Raw genomic sequence first — 23,276 nt, 5'->3', positions numbered from 1 at the left:
GCTCCTCCCCAGTGCCGATTTGCTCAGTTATAACTGCACGTATGGGGGAGGGCAGGACTGTTGAGTACAATTTGTCGTACTGAAATAAATGCGTCCGAATTTCGTATTTAACTAATTAATTCGGCTGTGCATTTAAAGGATTTCCTCAGCTAGTTTACGCAGTGCGAGTAAGTGTAATAAATTAATTGATGAAGAAAAGTAATTCTGGCATGGTGAGAGTTTTGAAAAAATCTTCAAAATTTTCGAAAAATCAAAAAACGCTGGAAATTGTCTGAAAAGCACACAAAACCAAAATTTTTTGAAATTTTTGAAATTTTTTTTTGAAAATTTTGAAAAAATTGTGGAAGTGGAATTTTTCAAGAATTTTTGGTTTTGTACGCTTTTTGGACAATTTCCAGTGTTTTTTTTTTATTTTTCGACAATTTTGAAAAAAAATTCAAAATTTCTTTCAAATTCCACCCCACCTGATGCCATGCAGGACAGATCGCCGTCGGACTGTCTCTGATGTACTGTGTCTCTGACGAACGCGGTCTGTGCCTCACACGGTCTCTTACGTGCCTTCTAACACGCCACAGGCCAAATGTGCTGTTTAACTGAATGGTGTATGAAGTTACCTGAAAATTTTCAAACTCCACAGTCTGACTTGTGAGCGTGTATGGCCGCTTTTACTTCGAACATTTCGTAAGGTGATATGATAATATTTTGTTGACGATCTGTTCCATACGTAGAGACTTAAACGATTATTATTCACGGATGAAAGGAAAATTGAAAACATTAGTATTCAATGAAAAATTTATATGCATATACAATTAATACGCATTTGGTGTTATGGACTGTTCTATAAATTTTTAGTCACCGTGGCCGAGAAGCCCTAGAACTTATCAGTGACATTTGGGGAACCACGGGGGGGGGGGGAGGGAATAAAAGGTCACATTACAGTACTCTGTTCCAACGATCGATTTTATGCGTATAGATTTACGTATGTTCAAATTATTTTGACCAAATGACCATAAGAGAGGTGAACATTTCAGAACATCACACGATACTACTGTACGTGTTCTGTAATTTGTTGTTTCTTTTCGCAATCTGTCGGTTTGCACACATAAGCAACACAACCATGTCCCTGCCTTTCAAAATTTTAGCCTTCCATTTGATGGAAGCCTCCACGACTCAATTTCGGCTGTAGCACCATTCGACAGAACGAGAGAAAAGCCACATAGAATAATGAATGACTGGTATTATGATGTAAAATATATGCTTGCATCACTTCCAGTTTTGTAATAATTTGATTTTTATTCCACAGACACAAATTGACCGTCCTCATCATTAGGGAGGGGTAGCACAAAATAAATATAATTTCGTCAAAATATTTTATACACAAAATATTTTTTACACAAAATATTTTAATTTTATATTTTAATGTAAATGTGCATACGTATACTGCTTTACCAATCTTTTCTGGGCATTCTTCCACGGCTACTGGTTCCAAACCAGTAACCACAATTGCTTCCATTGTCACTAACGTTGGATCTGCCCTACTTTCTTCCAATAACGATATCAAATTCATGTCTACTACTTCCCACATTATCACCACCTACACATACCGCTCCACTCTTCATACTTATTTAACCTAGTGACAGGAACGACCACAGATAAATATTACACCATAGATAACCTACCTAAAACAAAGTAATGAAACTATCGATTAATTAACTTGTGTAAACGAAATATAGAATCACTTCATTATATAGGAATCAATCGAATGAATTGAATCCAAAGTAATATTCGACGTATTCAGGGCGGTGAATACGAATGTGCCCGTCTTCTACATTGTAGTACTGTCTGGTGGAAGTTTACTAACGTTTGAGAGGTTCAAACTTCCATCACAAGGGCCCTTTTGATACAGACAGTATTGGCATCTGGAAAGCAGGTAAACTTACACCAGACTACAGGGCTCGGCAACCCATAAGATTTTATTAATATTCGCTTTGCAATCGGAATGATTGCGGTCGAGCAATCCTTTTCTTTACATTAGTTCATACCCTCACTAATATATGGCGCGACAGTCCACCTATCTTTACATTAGTTCATGTCTTTACCTTAAGTTCTCGATGTCTCTATCCGGGTTATAGGTTACCCAAGGAGGTAAATGGGTTAGAAAATATTCGCGGGCACATTAGTTTATACCTTCCCCAACAGATGGCGGGGCAATTCACTTATCTTTACATTAGTTCATGCACCCGCTAATATATGGAGCCGCAGTTCACTTACTAGTTCATGACTTTGCCAATAGAGGGCAGAGCAGGTCACCTAGCTCTGAGTTTTTGATGTTTCTATCCGGGTTATAGGTTACCCAAAGAGGTAAACGGGTCAGAAAATATTCGCGGGCACATTAGTTTGTACCTTCCCCAACAGATGGCAGGGCAATTCACTTATCTTTACATTAGTTCATGCACCCGCTAATATATGGAGCCGCAGTTCACTTACTAGTTCATGACTTTGCCAATAGAGGGCAGAGCAGGTCACCTAGCTCTGAGATTTTGGTGTTTCTATCCGGGTTATAGGATACCCAAGGAGGTAAACGGATCAGAAAATATTCGCGGGCACATTAGTTTGTACCTTCCCCAACAGATGGCAGGGCAATTCACTTATCTTTACATTAGTTCATGAACTCGCTAAGATATGGCGCGGCAGTTCATTTATTAGTTCATGACTTTGCCAATAGAGGGCGGAGCAGGTCACCTAGCTCTGAGTTTTTGATGTTTCTATCCGGGTTATAGGATACCCAAGGAGGTAAATGGGTCAGAAAATATTCGCGGGCACATTAGTTTATACCTTCCCCAACAGATGGTGCGGCAATTCACTTATCTTGACATTAGTACATGAACTCGCTAAGATATGGCGCGGCAGTTCATTTATTAGTTCATGACTTTGCAAATAGAGGGCGGAGCAGGCCACCTAGCTCTGAGTTTTTGATGTTTCTATCCGGGTTATAGGATACCCAAGGAGGTAAACGGGTCAGAAAATATTCGCGGGCACATTAGTTTATACCTTCCCCAACAGATGGTGCGGCAATTCACTTATCTTTACATTAGTACATGAACTCGCTAATATATGGCGCGGCAGTTCACTTATTAGTTCATGACTTTGCCAATAGAGTGCGGAGCAGGTCACCTAGCTCTGAGTTTTTGATGTTTCTATCCGGGTTATAGGATACCCAAGGAGGTAAATGGGTTAGAAAATATTCGCGGGCACATTAGTTTATACCTTCCCCAACAGATAGCGTGGCAATTCACTTCTCCCTCTTTGTCAACAGTCTTCCGAAAGGTTTGATGCGGTCCTTCATTTTCGTCTATGTTGCGCCAGTCTCTTCATATCCACATATTTTCTACAGCCCACAACCTCAAAAATCTACGTTACATATTCCAATCTTTGTCTCACCTTACAACTTTTCCCTTCAACCGTTCCTTCCATTACCAAATTAACAAATCGTAAATGCCTCAAAATATGTGCACCATCATATCACTCCTTCTACTAAGATTTTTCAATAGACCTCGTCCTTCGCCTCACCTATCTAAAACCTGCTCATTTCGTAATTTATCAGTCCACTTAATCTTCAAAATATCAAATGCTTGTAACATTCTTTCTGGCTTTCCCACTATTCATGTTTTGCTGTGCTCCTCACATATAACTTCAGAAAAATCTTACTAGGGCAATGTTTGACACTAGTAGTCTTTTCGTTTTGATGAAGGCTCTTTTCGCTTGTGCTAAATCTGCTTGTAATGTCTTCCTAGCTTCGTCCATCCTTCGTGATTTTGCTTCCTAAATAACAGAATTCATTCACTTCTTCTACTGTGTCTTTCCCAATTTTCATATTTAATGGATCATTATTCTCATTTCTGCTGCTCCTCGTAACTTTTCTCTATCCTTAAGCCGAATTGCTCATTGAGTAATCTATTCATACCATTCAATAATTACGTTGTCAAGAGCCTTCTCCAAGTCTACAAAAGACATAATTGTATCTTTATTTGTCTTAATCCGCCCTTCCATTAAAAAAGGTAAGGTCAAAATTGCTTCTAAGTACCCATATTTTTCTAAAACAAAACTGATCATAATCTAATGCCTCTTCTATATTCCTCTCTATTCTTATCTACATTATTCTAGTTAATAATTTTGATACATGAAATATCTAACTAATTTTGCGGTAGTTCCCACATTTGTCTCTTCTTGCTTTCTTGGGAATTGGGAAGATAATAATCTTTTGGAAATCTGATGTTATATCTCTGGACTCATATATTTTGGACACCAGATGGAATAACTGTCTAGTTCCTACATCCCCCATAGATAGACATAAATCTGAAGGTATTTCATCTACCCCCACTGCCTTATTTGAAATTAAGTAATTTATAGCTCTGTCAAATTCGGATCGTAGTACTGTATCTCCTATTTCTTCCATAATAACATCTTTCGCTTCTTCAATCACAATATTAGACAATGTTTCATCCAGATACATACCTTCAAAGTATTCTTTCCATCTATCTAATCTCTCTTTTGTGTGTAACAGTAGTTTTCCACCCGCAATTCTAAAGTTAACACATTTACTTTTGATTTCTCTAAAGTTCTGTTTGATCTTCCTGTGTGCAACATCAATTTTACCTAAAATATTTCTTTTTCAAATTTTTCACATTTCTCTCTCAACCACTTTTCTTTTGCTGCTTTAAACTCCCTGTTGTTTTCATTTCCCAAAAACCTGCTTTCTTCTTTCTTCATCTCGTGCAGTTGTGTATTTTCTTCTTTCATCCATACATTATAGTATGTCTTCAGTTATCCATGATGTTTTTCATCTTCCTTTCTCTACCTAGACCTCTTTCCTACTTTATTATACTTCATTCTTATTCCGTCGAATTACCTTAAGAGATTTTGTCAAACCCTGAGCCAATTGTATCTGAGAACTTCAACATAACATTAATTCACTCTTCATTATATTAGTTCATGAACTCGCTATTATATGGAGAGGCAGTTCACTTACAATTACATTAGATCACGTTTTTAACAATAGAGGGCGGAGCAGGTCGCCTAACTCTGAGATTTTAGTGTTTCTATCCGGGTTATAGGATACCCAAGAAGGTAAACGGGTCAGAAAATATTCGCGGGCACATTAGTTTATACTTTCCCCAACAGATGGCACGGCAATTCACTTATCTTTACATTAGTTCATGCACCCGCTAATATATGGAGCCGCAGTTCACTTACTAGTTCATGACTTTGCAAATAGAGGGCGGAGCAGGTCACCTAGCTCTGAGTTTTTGATGTTTCTATCAGGGTTATAAGATACCCAAGAAGGTAAACGGGTCAGAAAATATTCGCGGGCACATTAGTTTATACTTTCCCCAACAGATGGCACGGCAATTCACTTATCTTCACATTAGTACATGAACTCGCTAATATATGGAGCCGCAGTTCACTTACTAGTTCATGACTTTGCAAATAGAGGGCGGAGCAGGTCACCTAGCTCTGACTTTTTGATGTTTCTATCCGGGTTATAGGATACCCAAGGAGGTAAACGGGTCAGAAAATATTCGCGGGCACATTAGTTTATACTTTCCCCAACAGATGGCACGGCAATTCACTTATCTTTACATTAGTACATGAACTCGCTAATATATGGAGCCGCAGTTCACTTACTAGTTCATGACTTTGCAAATAGAGGGCGGAGCAGGTCACCTAGCTCTGAGTTTTTGATGTTTCTATCCGGGTTATAGGATACCCAAGGAGGTAAACGAGTCAGAAAATATTCGCGGGCACATTAGTTTGTACCTTCCCAACAGATGGCGCGACAATTCACTTTTCTTTTCATTAGTACATGAACTCGCTAATATATGGAGCCGCAGTTCACTTACTAGTTCATGACTTTGCCAATAGAGGGCGGAGCAGTTCACCTAGCTCTTGAGTCTTTGTTGTTTCTATCCGTGTTAAGCTATGTCTACACTCGTGCTCTTTCGTTTTCAACATTCAATTCAACTTTCGTTTAGGGCATGCCTTTGTTGAATGTGCCCCTAGCTGTCCACACTATGCTGTTGTTTGTCAGGCAATTCTTCTGAACAGGAGAGAGGAACATGGCAGACGCGACTTTACTTATGGGCATAAGTGCAGCATATTTAGTTATCACAGGTGAAAGAAAAAGAAATACGCATATGGATGAAGGATTATTTAAAGAAACGGAATTTTGGAATTCTGAAGGATTTGGAAGTCGATGAAGAGGTTCTATTTAGAAACTTTAGACGAATGTCCAGAGCAAACTTCAACACGCTTTTGGAAATAGTCGCGCCGAAAATCGCAAAAAAGGACACTCACTTCAGAGAAGCGATACCTGTTGCGATCAAATTAGCTATAACGCTGAGAATTTTAGCTACCGGTGATTCGTTTGCGTCCTTAATGTATTTGTTTAAAGTTTCCAAGCAATTCGTTTCAGCAATGCTTCGTTACTTTCCTTAGGTGTTATCGACTCTGTAATGAACAGCAGAGACTTTAGGCAAACCACGTGGAGGAGTAGTTATCTTCAGCGCCCGAACAACTTTTTCTATTAAACACTTTTTGGCGTTCCTTAGAAAAGTATAAACGCAAACTTTTTATTTTGTTTTTCACACTCTTCACGTCGATGTTTAACTTGCTGCTCATCTCAGTCAAAGCATCGCTACGTTTTGTTTTATTAGTGTAGTCTCGATGGTTGTGGTCCCACAACAGTTGAAACGACCTGTAAATGTCGATAAACAACAAAGTTTCTTCTTCAGAAGACGTCATCTTGAGAATGAGACGCTCGGCGTGTTGAACCAAAACCCACTCAGGCTGGGCACACGTGCAATGAGGCATGCGCTGCTAAAACTGCTGCCGTTCAACTCTCTTTAGGCATGCGTAGACGCATGTCATTGACGAACGTAACAGCGCACGAGTGTAGACATAGCTTTATAGGATACCCAAGGAGGTAAACGGGTCAGAAAATATTCGCGGGCACATTAGTTTATACTTTCCCAACAGATGGCTCGGCAATTCACTTATCTTTACATTAGTTCATGCACTCGCTAATATATGGAGCCGGAGTTCACTTACTAGTTCATGACTTTGCAAATAGAGGGCGGAGCAGGTCACCTGGCTCTGAGTTTTTGATGTTTCTATCCGGGTTATAGGATACCCAAGGAGGTAAACGGGTCAGAAAATATTCGCGGGTACATTAGTTTATACCTTCCCAACAGATGGCGCGGCAATTCACTTATCTTTACATTAGTTCATGACTTTGTCAATAGAGGGCGGAGCAGTTCACCTAGCTCTGAGTTTTTGATGTTTCTACCCGGGTTATAGGATACCCAAGGAGGTAAACGGGTCAGAAAATATTCGCGGGCACATTAGTTTATTACTTCCCAACAGATGGCGCGGCAATTCACTTATCTTTACATTAGTTCATGACTTTGTCAATAGAGGGCGGAGTGGTTCACCTAGCTCTGAGTTTTTGATGTTTCTACCCGGGTTATAGGATACCCAAGGAGGTAAACGGGTCAGAAAATATTCGCGGGCACATTAGTTTATTACTTCCCAACAGATGGCGCGACAATTCACTTATCTTTACATTAGTTCATGCACTCGTTAATATATGGAGCCGCAGTTCACTTACTAGTTCATGACTTTGCAAATAGAGGGCGGAGCAGGTCACCTGGCTCTGAGTTTTTGATGTTTCTATCCGGGTTATAGGATACCAAAGGAGGTAAATGGATCAGAAAATATTCGCGGGCACATTAGTTTATAATTTCCCAACATACGGCACGGCAATTTATTTAAAATAAATAAATAATCTTAAAACTTTGCATACCGTGTAGTGTATTAGAATATAGAGTAAACAAAACCAACAACTATTAACACTATAATAGACACTATTGTCATACGCGTTTCGACCTCAGGAGGTAATCATCAGTGAAATTAATACATATAGTAAAATGGTTCGAACTAGATTCATAATTAAAAATGAAATGGTATTTGACAAGATTTTTGAAGTGACACCCCACTAGATGCTGTTACTCACAGGAGTAAAACTTGCACTTAGCTATTGATCCCGTGTTCGGTGGCCGTAGCTGGTTTCGGCGAGCTATAGTTGCGTCTTTACCTGTGTACACCAGAATCGTTTCTAGTGTCTATTATAGTGTTAATAGTTGTTGGTTTGTTTACTGTATATGATAATTATAAGTTTACTGTACATTCCTAATATTCAGTGAAAATGTCAAGAATATAACTTAAAAATAAAGAGATATATTATTTTTCCCTACAATGCTGTAAACTCAAAAAATACTCCTTGGTTTTCTCAGCACAGCTTGACTCTAAGATTAATACAATCCTAGTTCAAAGCAGTGCCGTGTTCCCTGACCACATCGACATCTACAAAAATCTACTGAAAACCTGCGCCTAATCTTTGGTCATTATTTCACGCAGAAACAACACCTAAAGAAGGAAAATTTTAACACAACTGTAAGAATCACACTGATTTCTTTATCATGCTTCTAAAACTTTCGACGGTTCCTTTATACTGTGGGTTCTGAAAACTGTGTTGAACTGAGGAGATAAGTTTCAAATACAAAAATAATTTCTCCATCCCTCTCTAATTAACCATCTTTAATAATTCCTTCTTTTGTTGTCTTCTCAGACAAAAAGCTTACAATCATTATTTACCCCATCAATGTTGGCCTACATCTGGAGGCAATATATTCCTCAAAAATACTAATATCTTCCTACAAATCCACGCCCAGAAGGCCAACACCATCTTCACTGTCATGACGGTAGTGACAGATCTTGTAAAATGATTGTATGATGAGCAGAAAATAACTAATCAAGAAGGAATGCATTTGAACATCTGAAGTGAATTCCTTTTTCCTTAAGACTAATCCTGGCCACATGAGGAACTAACAGTCACTCAAGGTACCACACTCCTGACGTCAGCAATGGGATATATTTATCAGAGGCTCACTACTTTCTGTCTAACTAACTAATTGGCTTACGGAACCCAAAGGTTCATCACCAAACTAACCAAAGCCCTCCACCAGACCCTGTCGTGGGCCAACAAAATCCAGTCTCCTTCAACTCCTATCTCCCATAGATCCCGCCTGACATTATCCTCCCATCTACGTCTAGGTCTCCCCAGAGGTCTCTTCCCCTCAGGCTTCCTCCTGCCTGACATTATCCTCCCATCTACGTCTAGGTCTCCCCAGCGCACAGTGGGATAGATTGCGATTCTAGCCGGAAAAAAATCGAAATTTGATTTTTTTTAATCTGAATATTGAAAATGAAAATTCTGATAACAAAAAGTGTGATACATTAGTTTATAATAAATATTACGTAGTTTTATGTGTAAAAAGGGCGAAATACGCCTCTGAATATGGAAAAATAATGCATGCAAGTCAAGTTAGTAGAAACATATATCACTACACTGCAAATATAATTATAAAAAGCTAATCTACTTTCGAATACACAACATTAATACATAAATATTTAACTCAGACCATTATTCATGTCAGTATTCTTCATCGGAAGAGACATCCGAAGAGCTGTATCCTTCCTCGTCCTCATGTTCTTGCTCATCAGCATCAATATCCGATTCCTTCAATAATTTGAGTACTTCCTTGCTCTCGAGGCCTGTTTAATCTACGATATTAAAGGATGAGAAGAAACTATTAACATGTGCAGGACATCTTATAAATTTCGTTTGCGGGAACATTTCCTGGTGGGATCGAGTCTGTATCTTCGCACACCTTTGTGCCTGCCCTCCTGGCCATCTTCAGATAACAATCCGATAGGCAGAATGGCAGATTCTATAATTTTTCCGCCATGAATCAGTATCTTGTGGACACTTGCAGGCATGTAGTACCATGGATATAAATTAACACATAAATTTCCTGTTTCCATGGCATATTTATCAAATGCCTCAACATTCACTGTGTGTCCACAGGACAAGGTGCACAAAATTATAGAAAATCGGCAAATAAGATCTTCATTAATTCCAGAAATATTCGCCGATTCTTCATGATTTTCCAATAAAGGCTGAATTTTTTCCGTTTTCCTCTATCACTACATTCTTGAAAAAGTTTTCTTCGCCAACCCCTAACCCCACTTGTGGATGGCTCATCCCTGTTACTTTGTTTTATCTGCTCTACTAATGTTTCTGGCAAATTTAGATTCACATCTAAAATGAAATTCCTTTTGTGGTGACACTGTACCCACTTTTTATTAAAATTGCTACGTAGATTCTTCAAAAGCGCTCTAAAACGGTTTCTATTTTCGGAAGAACATTCTACAATATCTAATCTTTTAAGAATGTAAGCACAAATTTCATCACAATCTGTATTCCTTTTGCACAACAACGGAAATGATATTCGGTACGAGATTGGCGGAGCTGCTCCTAATTCTGGAAAAAATTCACGACACTCACATTAGCAAAAACTAGCAATCGAAACAGGCCTCATCTTAAAGCGCATACTCTAATCTATATTTTCACGTGAATTTGGTCGTGACTCTCGATGACTCTAGCAAACTAAAATTCTATGTGAACATCGGTAAGATGAAAAATGATCAATAAAAGCGCCACAATTGGGTTAGCGTGCCGTATGTATAAAAATAATACAGATATTTATACAAAACCTTCTACAAAATATACTACATACCTTCCTCAATAACTTCCATTTAAAATATCAAAAGATATTCCTTTCGTCTTCTGCTACAAGGGTCTTGCTTCCAATCTGTCTGGAACAGACTACTAACATAAACATCTCTCCCTCCTTCAACACCAACATAAGAGAAGCTGGGGTGCGCTAGTCTTGTTTAAAACATGTATTCTTGCCATTTTCTTATAGAAGGGATCTTTATTAACAGAATCCAAGCAAAAATACTGACATATTTAAATGTGAGAAAAATTATTTTTTTCCGGCTAGAATCGCAATCTATCCCACTGTGCAGCGGTCTCTTCCCCTCCGGCTTCCCAACCAAATACCCGGTGCACACCCCTTGTCCCATCCATGCGCGCTACATGCCCAACCCATCTCATTCTTCTCGACTTAATCACCCTGACAATATTGGGGGAGGAAACAGATTTTTAAGCTCGTCATTATGCAGTTTTCTCCACGCCCCATCGTCTTCTCTCCTAGGCCCAAATATCCTCCTCAAACACCTGCAATCTGCGTTCCTCTCTCTGAGTGAGAGACCATGTTTCGCACCCATACAAAACAACAGTCACTGCTCTCTGTCACTGTTTTTTACTAGCTCCATACATTGCCGACATCTTGGGACAGAATCAAACCCCCCCCAGCAACTGATGTTACCTGCAGTGATAAATAATTCTGTCTTTTTCAAATAAAAAGACTATACTGTTTGGTCTAAGATGTTAACTGTATTGCCTTTTTGGTAAAGAACTGTTTCAGTACAGGGCCTTGTATTTGCATTTGGTATTGCAGATGTCTATAATTATAGTATGTAATAATTTTCAAAATCTTAAAACTTTGCATACCGTGTAGTGTATTAGAATATAAAAAAAACAAAATGTTATCACTAAATATTTGTTATGTTTTACATATGGCACATCAGTAAATACTCTCAATGGAAAATGCACATGGAAATCTAATTACATTTAAAATAAGGATAAAGACCTGGTTCGGAACTCTCGTAGAAAGAAACCACATGGAACACTAAGACATAAATGGGTGCATGATATTAAAATACTTATGGAAACAGGTTATGGATTTTTGTGGTAACAGCAGCGCACTTTCCAGTTCCATAACAGGAAATTTCTTGAACACTCAATGTCATATACCAATCAGCTGCTGAATCTTCAAAATTAAATTATTTCAGCCACTTGGTCAATAAATTATGAGAGGAATATATTGATGTGTACTTAATAATATAATCTGAACACCAACAGTTATATTAATAAAGGTTTCTATTAGTATACTGTAAATTAAAACACTTTCAGCTAAGCAATTCTATGAAGCAGCTCCCAGAATTTGGCAACCCTGAAACATCTAGGGAACGCTTTGCCATTTATATCATATGTGTGCTTAGTATTAAAGATGATATAAAAATGTAATTTTCCTAAATTCATATTGTATCAATCAGGAATGGGTGTGTTACAGTTACCATGGTAGAGCTTTACAGTTCCATTACAGTACGCAAATGCGTCAAACACATCTCGATAGCCGTGGTCCCTCCACCATGTACACAACTGACGATTCCATACACATGGCAGCAGATGAACCAGATAGGGATGCTCCATTGCTAGTAACGTGTAGAAGTCCTGATCACCCAGATGACCCTAGAAAAAAAAAAAAGTTTAATTCCTTAACACATTCCGACCTGCAGCCGTAAACTGACGGGACACTCTTCCTCGATTAACTTTCCACGGCTATGGCACAGATCTTGCATCTCGACACTTTGTCGCACAACTGGCAGTTAGCTAGATTCTAGTGCATCTTCTATGACACATACTGGACAGAACCACAGCAGAAGAATACGGGAATGGCCCGATGAAATCAATGGGTCATAAAACTATCAAAGCTGTCCTCATGTCAATACCTAATTCCAGAGAAAGTCACCTTTACTACAAAAACATGAATACAACTCAGAGAATTAAATCAAACTACGAGGTGCGATCGAAAGGTTTCCAGACTGCGCCTATAAAAACCCGTACACTTATCTCAGGTATTAAATTCATCCATCACCCTCGACGTAGTTCCCCTGGGAGTGAACACAACGATCCCAGCGCCGCTGCCAAGCCTGGAAGCATCCCTGGAAATCTTTCTTTGTCAGCCTGTCAAGCACCATCTGCGATTCTGCCTGAATCTCTTCTATCGTCTCAAATCTCCTTCCCTTTAGCTGAATTTTCATCTTTGGGAAGAGGAAGAAGTCACACGGCGAATAAGGAGGGTGCGGGATAACGGCCATGGTGTTTGAGGCCAAAAACTGCCGAACTTTGAGGGCGGTGTGCGCTGGCGTGTTGTCATGATGCGTCGCATGTGGAGTTCTTCCTTTAGAATCAGCTGACAGGTCCCATAGCCTATCCCAACAATGTCGCACAAGTCGTTGATGGTACGACGTCGATCTTCGTGAATGGCCTGCCAAATCTTCATAACATTTTCGGGCGTTGTGCTCGAAGATGGTCGTCCAGAACGCTCGTCATCATCGACAGAGGTTCGGCCATTTTTAAAACGTGAATGCCACACAAAAGTTTGTGCACGACCCATTGCGGACTCCCCAAATGCTTGCTTTAGCATTTCATAGGTTTCCGTAGCCGTTTTGGCGAGTCTTTGGCAAAATTTGATGCACACGCCATTCCGAAATCGCAGGAGGGTCGGTGTAATGCACTACCAAAACGCCCGTAACTAAGAAACAAATGCTAATTCGATGATGCTGGCTGGCACACTGATTCACTATGAATGTAGGCCGCACCCCCTAGCGGCAGAAGCTCGTACTACATCCGGTTCGCCCTCTATTGACACAGACTGGAAACTTTGCGATCGCACCTCATATTCTGTAATGTGTTTCACTGAGAATCAAAATGTATGAGGCCCGGGGAATGTGTCACTAGGACTTAATAGCCCATCATTTAGGTCTCACGGAAGTTTAAGGTTAAAACCGGTCCATGAGGCTGATGCTGTGTTAGTACAGACAGGAGTAACGGAAGGATTAAAAACATTTACAATCATTATTAGATTACAAAAACTGAAAGTTTAGCTATGTAATATGAAAAGTGAATAAGACTGACATCAATACTGAAGATTAATTTTGTGTGTTAAAATACAATGAAATTATTACCTTGAAACTGTATTTATGTGCAAGAGAGCTAACAGCCTCAGCATCCAATAATTGGTTGTACAATGCGTTCTCACGCATACGATCCAGTCGAAACAAGATGACACCGCTATTCAGACCAGGGAAGCCCTGATCATCATGTGATGACCGTGGTTCACCAAACCTATGATTAAAAATCACACAGAGTTCTTGTAAATCAAGATTCAACATAACATACACATATGCATAACATATTGGAATTAAAACTGTTCAGTTACCTGCCAATCTCTATTCACACTGAAAGTTCATGAAGATGAATTACTTAACATACAGATTACATCCTAAATTTTGTACGACCTTGGTTCTGAATACATGAATTTATTTCTCCAAAGCCTCCAATCGGTCCCTCACTTTTCTTGCTTCTACGTGCCTGACGAGAGTGAAGGAATGCACTTCTGAGATGGAAGTGTCCACTGGATTTCATAAGCTACTAATGACAAGTTTATGAAGATGGGAATCTACTGCTTAATATTAGAATTTAAACCATCGTGGGAATCTGGTATTCCTCTCATTATTAAGTTTCGATTTTGACAAAAGAGAGACGAGCAAAGATATGTACTTGATATCATCAGCACAGAAATCCAGCATTTTACCACCAGGTTTTATTTTGACGTCATGTAGTAAATCAATTAATATTTATTTCTGATTCACAGTTTTTAAACAACAATTTACAATAAATATATTTTCCTTACACAAATTATTTATTTCATGTCAATTCATATCGTGACAGCATATGGAGCCAAATATGTGACAGAAAATGTTAAAATATGCAAGTAAGTCAGAATTTGAACTCGATAGCTTTCTTTTATTTTTCTAGGACCCTCCAATCAGGAGATATCATAACAATGACATAGACACTGAACTAAAATTTGTATGATTATTATTAATTAACTAATCAATGTCCTTGGAATGTTGGTAGCCATTTGGACTGTGCTCTCCTCAACTACAGCGACCACATCCAAAATTGCTTAACTACAGTCGTCTTAAATTTAAGGGTCTCATACCATCGAAGATAAAGGCTGTGATCTTCCAGGTTGTGACACGATGATTACCAACGTTTTGCAGAAATGCTGGTAACCACATATAAGAAAGCATGCAGCCACATCACAGAAGACCACAAGCGACAAACAAGAACCACAGTCTGATCAAAGAACGTGTAGTTTTGAAGACTGTTTTTATTTTCCTCCATGTAACACACCTTGTGTCCTTATGGCGTGATCGGTATAGGTACAGGACATGTCGATACACAGGGGTGAGTTCTGGTGCTAAACCAAACAAGGTATCTGGCCCAAACCTAAAACAGTGAAACAGAAACAAGAATGTCTCAGGTTCTCCAATACCAACTCTTTTTATATGCTCTTAATGGGGAGTTAGCATCCATGCACACCCACTGAACAAAATACAATATATGCATATAAGGGTGACTCCGTTAGAGAATACAAATGTATACACCACTTTAATTAATGTTTTGGAGAAAACAGCCTTGACATTATTTTTTTATTTAGTGTTCTGTCTGACGACAGGTCCATATGAACAGGACCTTCCATCCTTTTCTCGGACTGGGACCTGTTCATATACGTTCTTGGCAGATGATCCAGAAGTGGTTTGCCATTGCCTTCTTCTGTGTGTGAATGGAATAATTGTTGGGATGCCACGGAGGAAAACTCCGTGTTGCCTAGACCACGGCCTTGCCCAACACAAGTTATAAATTCGGGCACCGCCAGGAATCGAACCCGAGACCCCAGGATTACAAGGCCAGCGTTCTAACCGCTAGACCACCGTAGCGGTCCTTGACATTATAAAACAAAAATTTCACAAGTAACAAAAAATATAACAAATGCCTAATATTATCCAAATCCCAACCACTTGCTACATTCATAACTATCCATTAGCATGCTTGCTTCACATAAAAGAAATCACTACAGACTCAAATCCATGTCATCTATACCAGCGTTTTTCAACCACTGGTGGTACGCGAGCCAATGTTGAGTGGTACCCGAACTAAGTAAGAAAATCAAAAGTTAATATTAACATAAATAACAGTTTTCCCTGAACACATTTGGTTGTACGCCAGTGAAAAAGGTTGGGAACCCCTGATCTATACCATCTTTGCATTAGGCCAATTTACCTTTACACTTGACACTGCCCTGGCACGTGAATAGATGTATTTACTTTGTCAATACGAATACAATCAAGGTAACTCGATGCCAATCAAAATGCCAGTACTTCCTGACTAAGAATTCTAGCTCAGCTAGGTCTGCATGTGGTTTATTTAACACCACTTTCAGTAGCTCGGACTATAAAACACCAGACAAAAGAATGATAATTAATAACGAACTGGAAATAAAATCAGAAGTCGTTATGGCCTAATTTCGAGTAGTATCCCAGCATCAGCCTAGAGCCGCTGAGGAACCATAAAAAACCTCAGTCAGGATAGTCATTTTCCAGGCCTCCTAAATATGAAGCAAAGGATCTAACCATTCAGCTCTGACGAGTCTTTACGAAAAACGATGGCATATCTCCTATTGCATGTGGAACGGTCAAACAAGATATTATGTTTATAAAATCACCGCTTGTCAACTAACGTTGATATTGACACTAAGTCATCATCCTGTACTTTTTTTATACATTTGCTTGACCAAATCTGGCAGTTCCTCATTCGTTTACAGCAGATAATGAGAATCTGAGAGTTTTTCTACATCATCTTCACCACATCCTGGAACCCTACCTCTTTTGCTAGAACTGCAAATTTTTGTGCAGATACGGATAATATCAAAACCTTCAAAGAAGTGCACAACATACGATACGGATATAAATTTAAGTGTATGGCAGGACAGCTTTTATCATGCGTTTGCAATTCAGAATGGTCTGAAACAAGAAAATGTTTTATCACCGCTGGTTGTCAACTCTGCTTCAGAAAATACCATCAGAAGATTCCAACAAAACAAACAGAACCTAGAACTGAATGAGGCACATCAGCTTTTGGCCTGTGCTTATGATGTTAATCTGTCGGGTGAAAACATAAATATCACAAAGAAAAACACAAAAGATATCCGTCTTCTGGGTTATTGCGCTGTGTAGTCTGGTCGATGTTAACCAACGTTTCAGAGGTCATACTGCCTCTGTCATCAGGGCGATAAATATGCATATTCATCGCCCTGATGACGGAGGCAGTATGACCTCTGAAACGTTGGTTAACATCGACCAGACTACACAGCGCAACAACCCAGAAGACAGAAATCTTCATACTCATCGCCCTGATGACGGAGGCAGTATGACCTCTGAAACGTTGGTTAACATCGACCAGACTACACAGCGCAACAACCCAGAAGACAGAAATCATCATACTCATCGCCCTGAAGACGGAGGCAGTATGCCCTCTGAAACGTTGGTTAACATCGACCAGACTACACAGCGCAATAACCCAGAAGACAGAAATCTTCATATTCATCGTCCTGATGACGGAGGCAGTATGACCTCTGAAACGTTGGTTAACATCGACCAGACTACACAGCGCAACAACCCAGAAGACGGAAATCTTCATACTCACCGCTGTGAGAACCTCAAGTCTTACAAAAACACAAAAGCTATCAGTTGCTATTAAAATATATATTAAAAGTTACAGTCACTCACAATTATAATAATAAAATAATATTAAAAGATTTAAAACATCATTTAAATACACTACTAGTTTCGGCTACATTCAGCCATCGACGGGTGTATGCCGTATAAACCTATCACCATTTTACTGATTTTTAACGTTATTCATATTTCACTGTCTTCATTCTTGATGGTGTTCATGTTCTTTACCGTTTCTTGTTTTGTTGCACTATCATTAGTCATTTCTGGGTTTACATTTTGTACTTTGTGTTGGCATCATCTCCTCCGTTCACTTACTACGAGTGTGATATTGCTTCTTGGTCACAAAAAATGATGCCAACACAAAGTACAAAATGTAAACCCAGAAATGACTAATGATAGTGCAACAAAACAAGAAACGGTAAAGGACAAGAACACCATCAAGAATGAAGACAGTGAAATATGAATAACGTTAAAAATCAGTAAAATGGTGATAGGTTTATACGGCATACACCCGTCGATGGCTGAATGTAGCCGAAACTAGTAGTGTATTTAAATGATGTTTTAAATCTTTTAATATTATTTTATTATTATAATTGTGAGTGACTGTAACTTTTAATATATATTTTAATATACGAATCACAATATGACGCAATTACAATATCTTATCAGTTGCTAGTAAAGAAATTCACCTACAAATAAACGCAAGAGAAAACTATGTTCATGTAGGATTTGAGGTTTTCATGGCAATGAATTGAAAGATGGCTGTCTTCTGGGTTGTTATACCGTGTAGTCTGGTAGAAGTTTGTCAACGTTTCACAGGTCCTTGCTGCCTCCTTCATCAGGGTGATGCATATCCTCTGAAATGTCATACCGCCTGACGCAGGCCCTGCTGACGGAGGCAGCAAGGACCTCTTAGATGTTGGAGAAAATCTACCAGACTATACGGCGCAGAAGACAGCAATCTTCAGACTCACAGGTGTGAAAACCTCAAATCCTACAAAATGGGATACTGACGCATAGAATTACCTGTCAAACTCTTGAAAGAGCTCCTCAATATTTGCATGAAGTTTGGTGTCGGCATCAAACATTGCAGCACGCTGCTGATCTAAGGCAATTCTGTGAAGACCGAGGGACAGGAAGAAAAGAGCATCGCTGTAATATGTTCCAGGCTGTGAGCTGAAGTGAGGTTGCATTGCTGACACAATTTCCTGCAGCTCTTCCACCAGGTACCCCACATCATAATACATTACCTGCATAAATGCATAACATAGTACAGACTAGAATTTGTAGTCCTAAATACAACAAGAATGTAACATTACCATCATCTAATACTACACTGCCTAAAAACTTAACATAACATTAATACAGAAGAAGTCTCCAGGTGATCAGCCATTTCAAAGACTAGCTCTGTCTTCATCTTCTGGATAAGTTTGAGGAATTACTCAAATTGGTGATCTATATAAAATCAAACGGTGGAGATCAAACAATCTGACTCCACCCTCTAGTCACATAGCGCGCCAATAAGGAGGAGGCACTGCTAAGACCGAAAATATATCAGTAATCCTGGTCATTCCTCAAACTCACCCTTAAAACAGAGACAGATCTAGTCTTCAAAATAGTTGACATTTGACTCAACATTAACGCCGCTGATCACCTGAGACAATTTTATAGCATTCATACACCGTGAAGGTTTGAAGTCTTCTCTAGATAAGGTCTTATCAAACTGTGTACTTGCAAAGAAATTCATTTTAAAATGACTTTGATATCAGAACACTAAACCTAACCTTATACATTGCTTCATTATTCACATTATATTAGTGTTCGAAAACAAAATTAACATCACCAGGTAGAATGCGACAACGTATGTCAGTCAGCAATCACTTTTAAGATACACGACAGTACTTTGATAACTTTGAGGTACATGGCAAAATATGCAGTTGTAGGACGTGACAGACAAATGGCAGAAATTTCAATTCCAGAGGCAAGTCCAGGTTGTGAGATCATAGGTTTTCACAACAGTGAGGATGACAACGTTCTTCTGGGCTCAGGCACAATGTAGAGGCATCAGCAGATGCTAATACGAGGCGCGTCCCAAAAGTAAGTTTCCCACTCGTCCCACAGCTAGCAAACCTTATATTGCGCCAAGCGACTGTGCGTACGTGATAGAGCAATGACGTAGCATGGCGCATGCACTAACGGTACTTCCCGCGTTCTCACATTAGCATCGTTGCAGCTGTTGAAGATGGAGGTTCTTATTCCAGCTCCCGCCGACTGTGAAGTGCGGTCAGTGATAACGCTAGGCCGCACACGGCTCGACGGACAGCAAGTCTCCTGCAGGAGTTCAGCTGGGAGGTGTTTAATCATTCACCCTACAGCCCGGACCTCGCTCCCAGTGATTTCCATCTTTTCCTACACCTCAAGAAATTCCTGTCCGGTCAGCGTCAGCGTTTTGAGAATGACAGAGAGGCGGAGATGGTTGTCACACAGTGGTTCCAATCCCAGGCGGCAGACTTCTACGACACAGGTGTTCAAAAGTTGGTCCCACGGTATGACAAATGTCTCAATTCCGGTGGCGAATATGTTGAAAAATAGCTGGACACTTGCTGTATCTGTTGCAATAAATATTTCCATGAAATTGTGTTTTGTTTCTGTAAACGGCCCCAGGGAAACTTACTTTTGGGATGCGCCTCGTATTTCAGACAGACACATTATCTCCTTTTTTTCAGGGTTGAAGTGATGATGCTGGAAAGTAGAGGGGTATATAGAATGGGAAGACTAAGGAATTTGGCTAGTCAGTGATTCCCTATTAGCCCAACTCCATCTCCTCACTCCACTCCAACCCTACAAAAATCCTTCCACTTCCCAGCATCATGACTTCAGCCTTGAAGTTGGAGACAGTATGTTTCTCCAAAACTTTAGCTACTGACAAATATACATGAAAACAAAACCCAGAAGAACATCTTCCAAGTCCAGGTCAGGTCAAGATCATGGAATCAAGTCTCGTGGGCCCTACGGATAAACATGATGAAGCCGGCATAGCTCAGTCAGTGTAGCAAATGGCTACAAACTGGATGACGGGTTTGATCCGACATGGTAAGAGGATTTTTCCTCTAGCCTCTGCGTCCAGACCGGCTCTGAGGCCCACCCAGCCTCCTGTCCAATGGGTACCGGGGTCCTTTCTTAAGGGTAAAGTGCGGCCAGGGAGCGATGCTGACCACTCACCTCCATCTAGTGCCAAGGTCAAGAATGAGTAGGAGCTATACCTCCTCTCCTCCCCAAGCGACCTACATGGCATATAGTGGCACAGTTTTACTTTGTTTATATACTGTACTGACATACTTATCATCTTCATAACCAAACTGTGCATTGGTAAAAGGGGCCTCAGTTGGAAACAATAGAAATGATGTGTTGATATATGCACAAATGGCTCATGATGGATCGTTGGGAAAACATTTGGTTTCATTACACATATTAAAGCCTTTTCACCCAGGGCTGTGGAGTCAGTACTAAAACCTCTGACTCCTTCATAAAAGCTCAATAAAATCAATACTAAAATAGTAAATGGTACCACAAATTTTCAGCACCACCTCGTGGATCATCAGACTACTTATTAGACTTAAAACCTATATTTAAATATACGTCTAATGGTTATTGCAGAAATCGGTTGATTTGTAGACAGTTTTTAATCTTAAGGTGTTGGAGCCAAAGTTATAAAGAATCATTCCCACACCATGTGTCTCGTGTCATTGAATCTCCTTAAGCGTGAGGCCGCCAGCAGCTCACATGGTAGCGAAAGTGTTCTCAAGATTTTATATCGAGGTCGGAGTCAGTACATTTTTAATAACTCCAACTCTACCTAAAATTGCTTCCGACTCCGCAGCCCTGATTTCACCAGAATGCATAGGTATCACTCACTGCCAAGCTATTGCTGTTAAAAAGATACCAAATTCACTGAACACTGTGTTAGACAAGGTTCTAAATATGTAAATGTTATACATTTTGTACCTCATACTTCATTGTTTGTGATCTATACAGCCTCACTGTCCGGTAATTAATACAGAAGTCTACATTATTTTTCCCAAACTAAATACGCTGCAGTCGCATTGATAAAAGTGAAAAACAAAAGGACAGACTTTAAGCAGCAAATACAGAAACCAAAATCTGTGGAGGCTGATGATGGATCAATAGTCCATCATTTTCTACAGCATTAATTTACTCAAATTAATGTGAGATTAGAGGTTCTCACAGAATTTAAGATTCTGATACCATATGCACTTCTGAATGGTTACCAGCACTTCAGAAGAACCTGCTGCCTCCATCATCATGATGAAGACCCTAATACTAAAATGAATGTTACTGCACACACCTTTGGTTTGTATGCTAATATAAAATTCCTGACAATTTTCTTAAAAAGGCAGCAAAGAATTTTCTTTTTCCAGAATTAGCAAAGGAACAGGTTTCAAAGATCTGGATAGTATAGCAAAATAAAACGAATACTATTAAAACAAGAAAACTTCTCTAGTTTAGAATATCTTTACAGTATAGTGACCAGTTGCATTATGTACAATATGAGCAGAATGGTTTGTATTATGGCTTGTTACCTTAAAACCAAAATTCAGTGACAGGTTGTGGCATATTTCTAGAAAACAGTTTCTATTGGGTATGTCAACTGTATACACTTCGATGCGCATTAAGAAATAGTAAATTGTGTCTTAAGCACTTCTTATGAAGTACCAAAGAATAACCATCATATTACTGGTCATCATAGCATATAGGAGGCTATTCTGGTCATTAAAGTATCAACCTAACTCTCGTTTAACCAACATTATCTCCATACCAGAATCTCCTTGTGTGTAGTTTCCTTCACAGCTTCTAAAACTTCCTCAGCAGCAGTCCTACTAGAATTATCTATTATGATATGCAAAGCAACATGTCCAGTGGAATGTTTAAAGAGAGAATTTGTAAACGTATGAAACTTGTGCTTCATAGCTGCATGATTGAGCACTTTTGTAAATATACACCAAACATTGTACACATCATTTGCCTCACTCTTCCTTTCGGACGGTGTAGCAGCAGTTTCTAAGGCGGACGGTCTTCCACGAGAATCATCCTGTGTTGTTTGAAACACATTATTGCTATCTGTGTATAAATAACAAGAATTATCAAAAGTGGAAGAATAGTGTTTATCACTAGATGATTCACTCGTTTGAAATACGTAAAACAGAATAAAAAATGTAACTGCAATTATCAGGTTTAATAATATTTTGTGTAACACACGCATCAAGAATGTAAACGCGTCATTATTTTTCTTGATTAATAACCGCTTTCACAAGAGTATGAACATTGGCAACAGCAATATTACTTCTCCTGCTGATATTTATACTGACTTGGAGATGTAGCAATTACAATACGAAGGACAAAAAATCCCTTTCATACAAAACACATTTTTAACCGCTCAAAAAGAACCAAATGTCAGATCCTACAACCCCTACCACTTTTAGAACACCTCTGGAATAAACACTGGATAACCTACAAATATCTGCTACAGATAGTGTTGCCAACACAGATAATTGTTGCGGCAACGTATGCTTGTTGTGTTTGACACATTTAAGCCACAAAACACAACACGTAGCAGTAAACACTTTAAACGTTGATGTACTTTTATATCACGTTTAATCTTTTAATAGTCAAAATTATACTTCACAGCTTTTCGCTAATTTAAAGAGGTTATATTGGTGTTCCTGAGCCCCTTTTACTACCAATCGCTCTAGTTTGCGATATCATGTAGGCGTACTTTTAATATCCATGTATGTAACTTCGCT

The 23,276-nt window shown here is 39.2% G+C and overlaps 1 protein-coding gene across 2 annotated transcripts; it reads right to left on the bottom strand.

Moving 5' to 3' along the window:
* Window positions 1–7,808: 7,808 nt before the first annotated feature.
* Window positions 7,809–23,182, bottom strand: Xxylt (Xyloside xylosyltransferase). Of its 2 annotated transcripts, XR_015534244.1 has the most exons (6): window positions 22,292–23,182; window positions 18,481–18,704; window positions 15,071–15,166; window positions 13,837–13,996; window positions 10,698–12,337; window positions 7,809–10,441 (listed from the first exon to the last, which is right to left on the bottom strand). XR_015534244.1 is itself a non-coding variant. In XM_022059572.2 (5 exons), exons 1-5 carry the CDS (start codon window positions 22,733–22,735, stop codon window positions 12,134–12,136), a joined length of 1,128 nt encoding a protein of 375 aa, XP_021915264.1. In that variant the 5' UTR covers window positions 22,736–23,182; the 3' UTR covers window positions 7,809–12,133. The 2 variants fall into 2 exon arrangements, 1 of the variants encoding a protein (XP_021915264.1); XM_022059572.2 differs by having other exon boundaries at window positions 7,809–12,337.
* Window positions 23,183–23,276: the final 94 nt, after the last annotated feature.

This window comes from Zootermopsis nevadensis, unplaced genomic scaffold (assembly GCF_977971745.1).
Source record: "Zootermopsis nevadensis isolate Lab colony 2312 unplaced genomic scaffold, Znev_1.0 Znev_ptg000009l, whole genome shotgun sequence".
NCBI lineage: Eukaryota > Metazoa > Arthropoda > Insecta > Blattodea > Termopsidae > Zootermopsis > Zootermopsis nevadensis.
The sequence above is the reverse complement of the archived record's forward strand: the minus strand, read 5'-3'. Positions and strand labels throughout refer to the sequence as shown.

What these genes read in the sequence shown, in the direction of transcription:
- Xxylt (XM_022059572.2), bottom strand. Translation starts at nt 22,735, where the DNA reads ATGCGTGTGTTACACAAAATATTATTAAACCTGATAATTGCAGTTACA. An exon ending in TCACGCCATAAGGACACAAG is followed by an intron (nt 13,997 to 15,070) that starts GTGTGTTACATG and finishes TTTTAATCATAG; the next exon opens with GTTTGGTGAACCACGGTCAT. An exon ending in CACATAAATACAGTTTCAAG is followed by an intron (nt 12,338 to 13,836) that starts GTAATAATTTCA and finishes TTTTTTTTCTAG; the next exon opens with GGTCATCTGGGTGATCAGGA.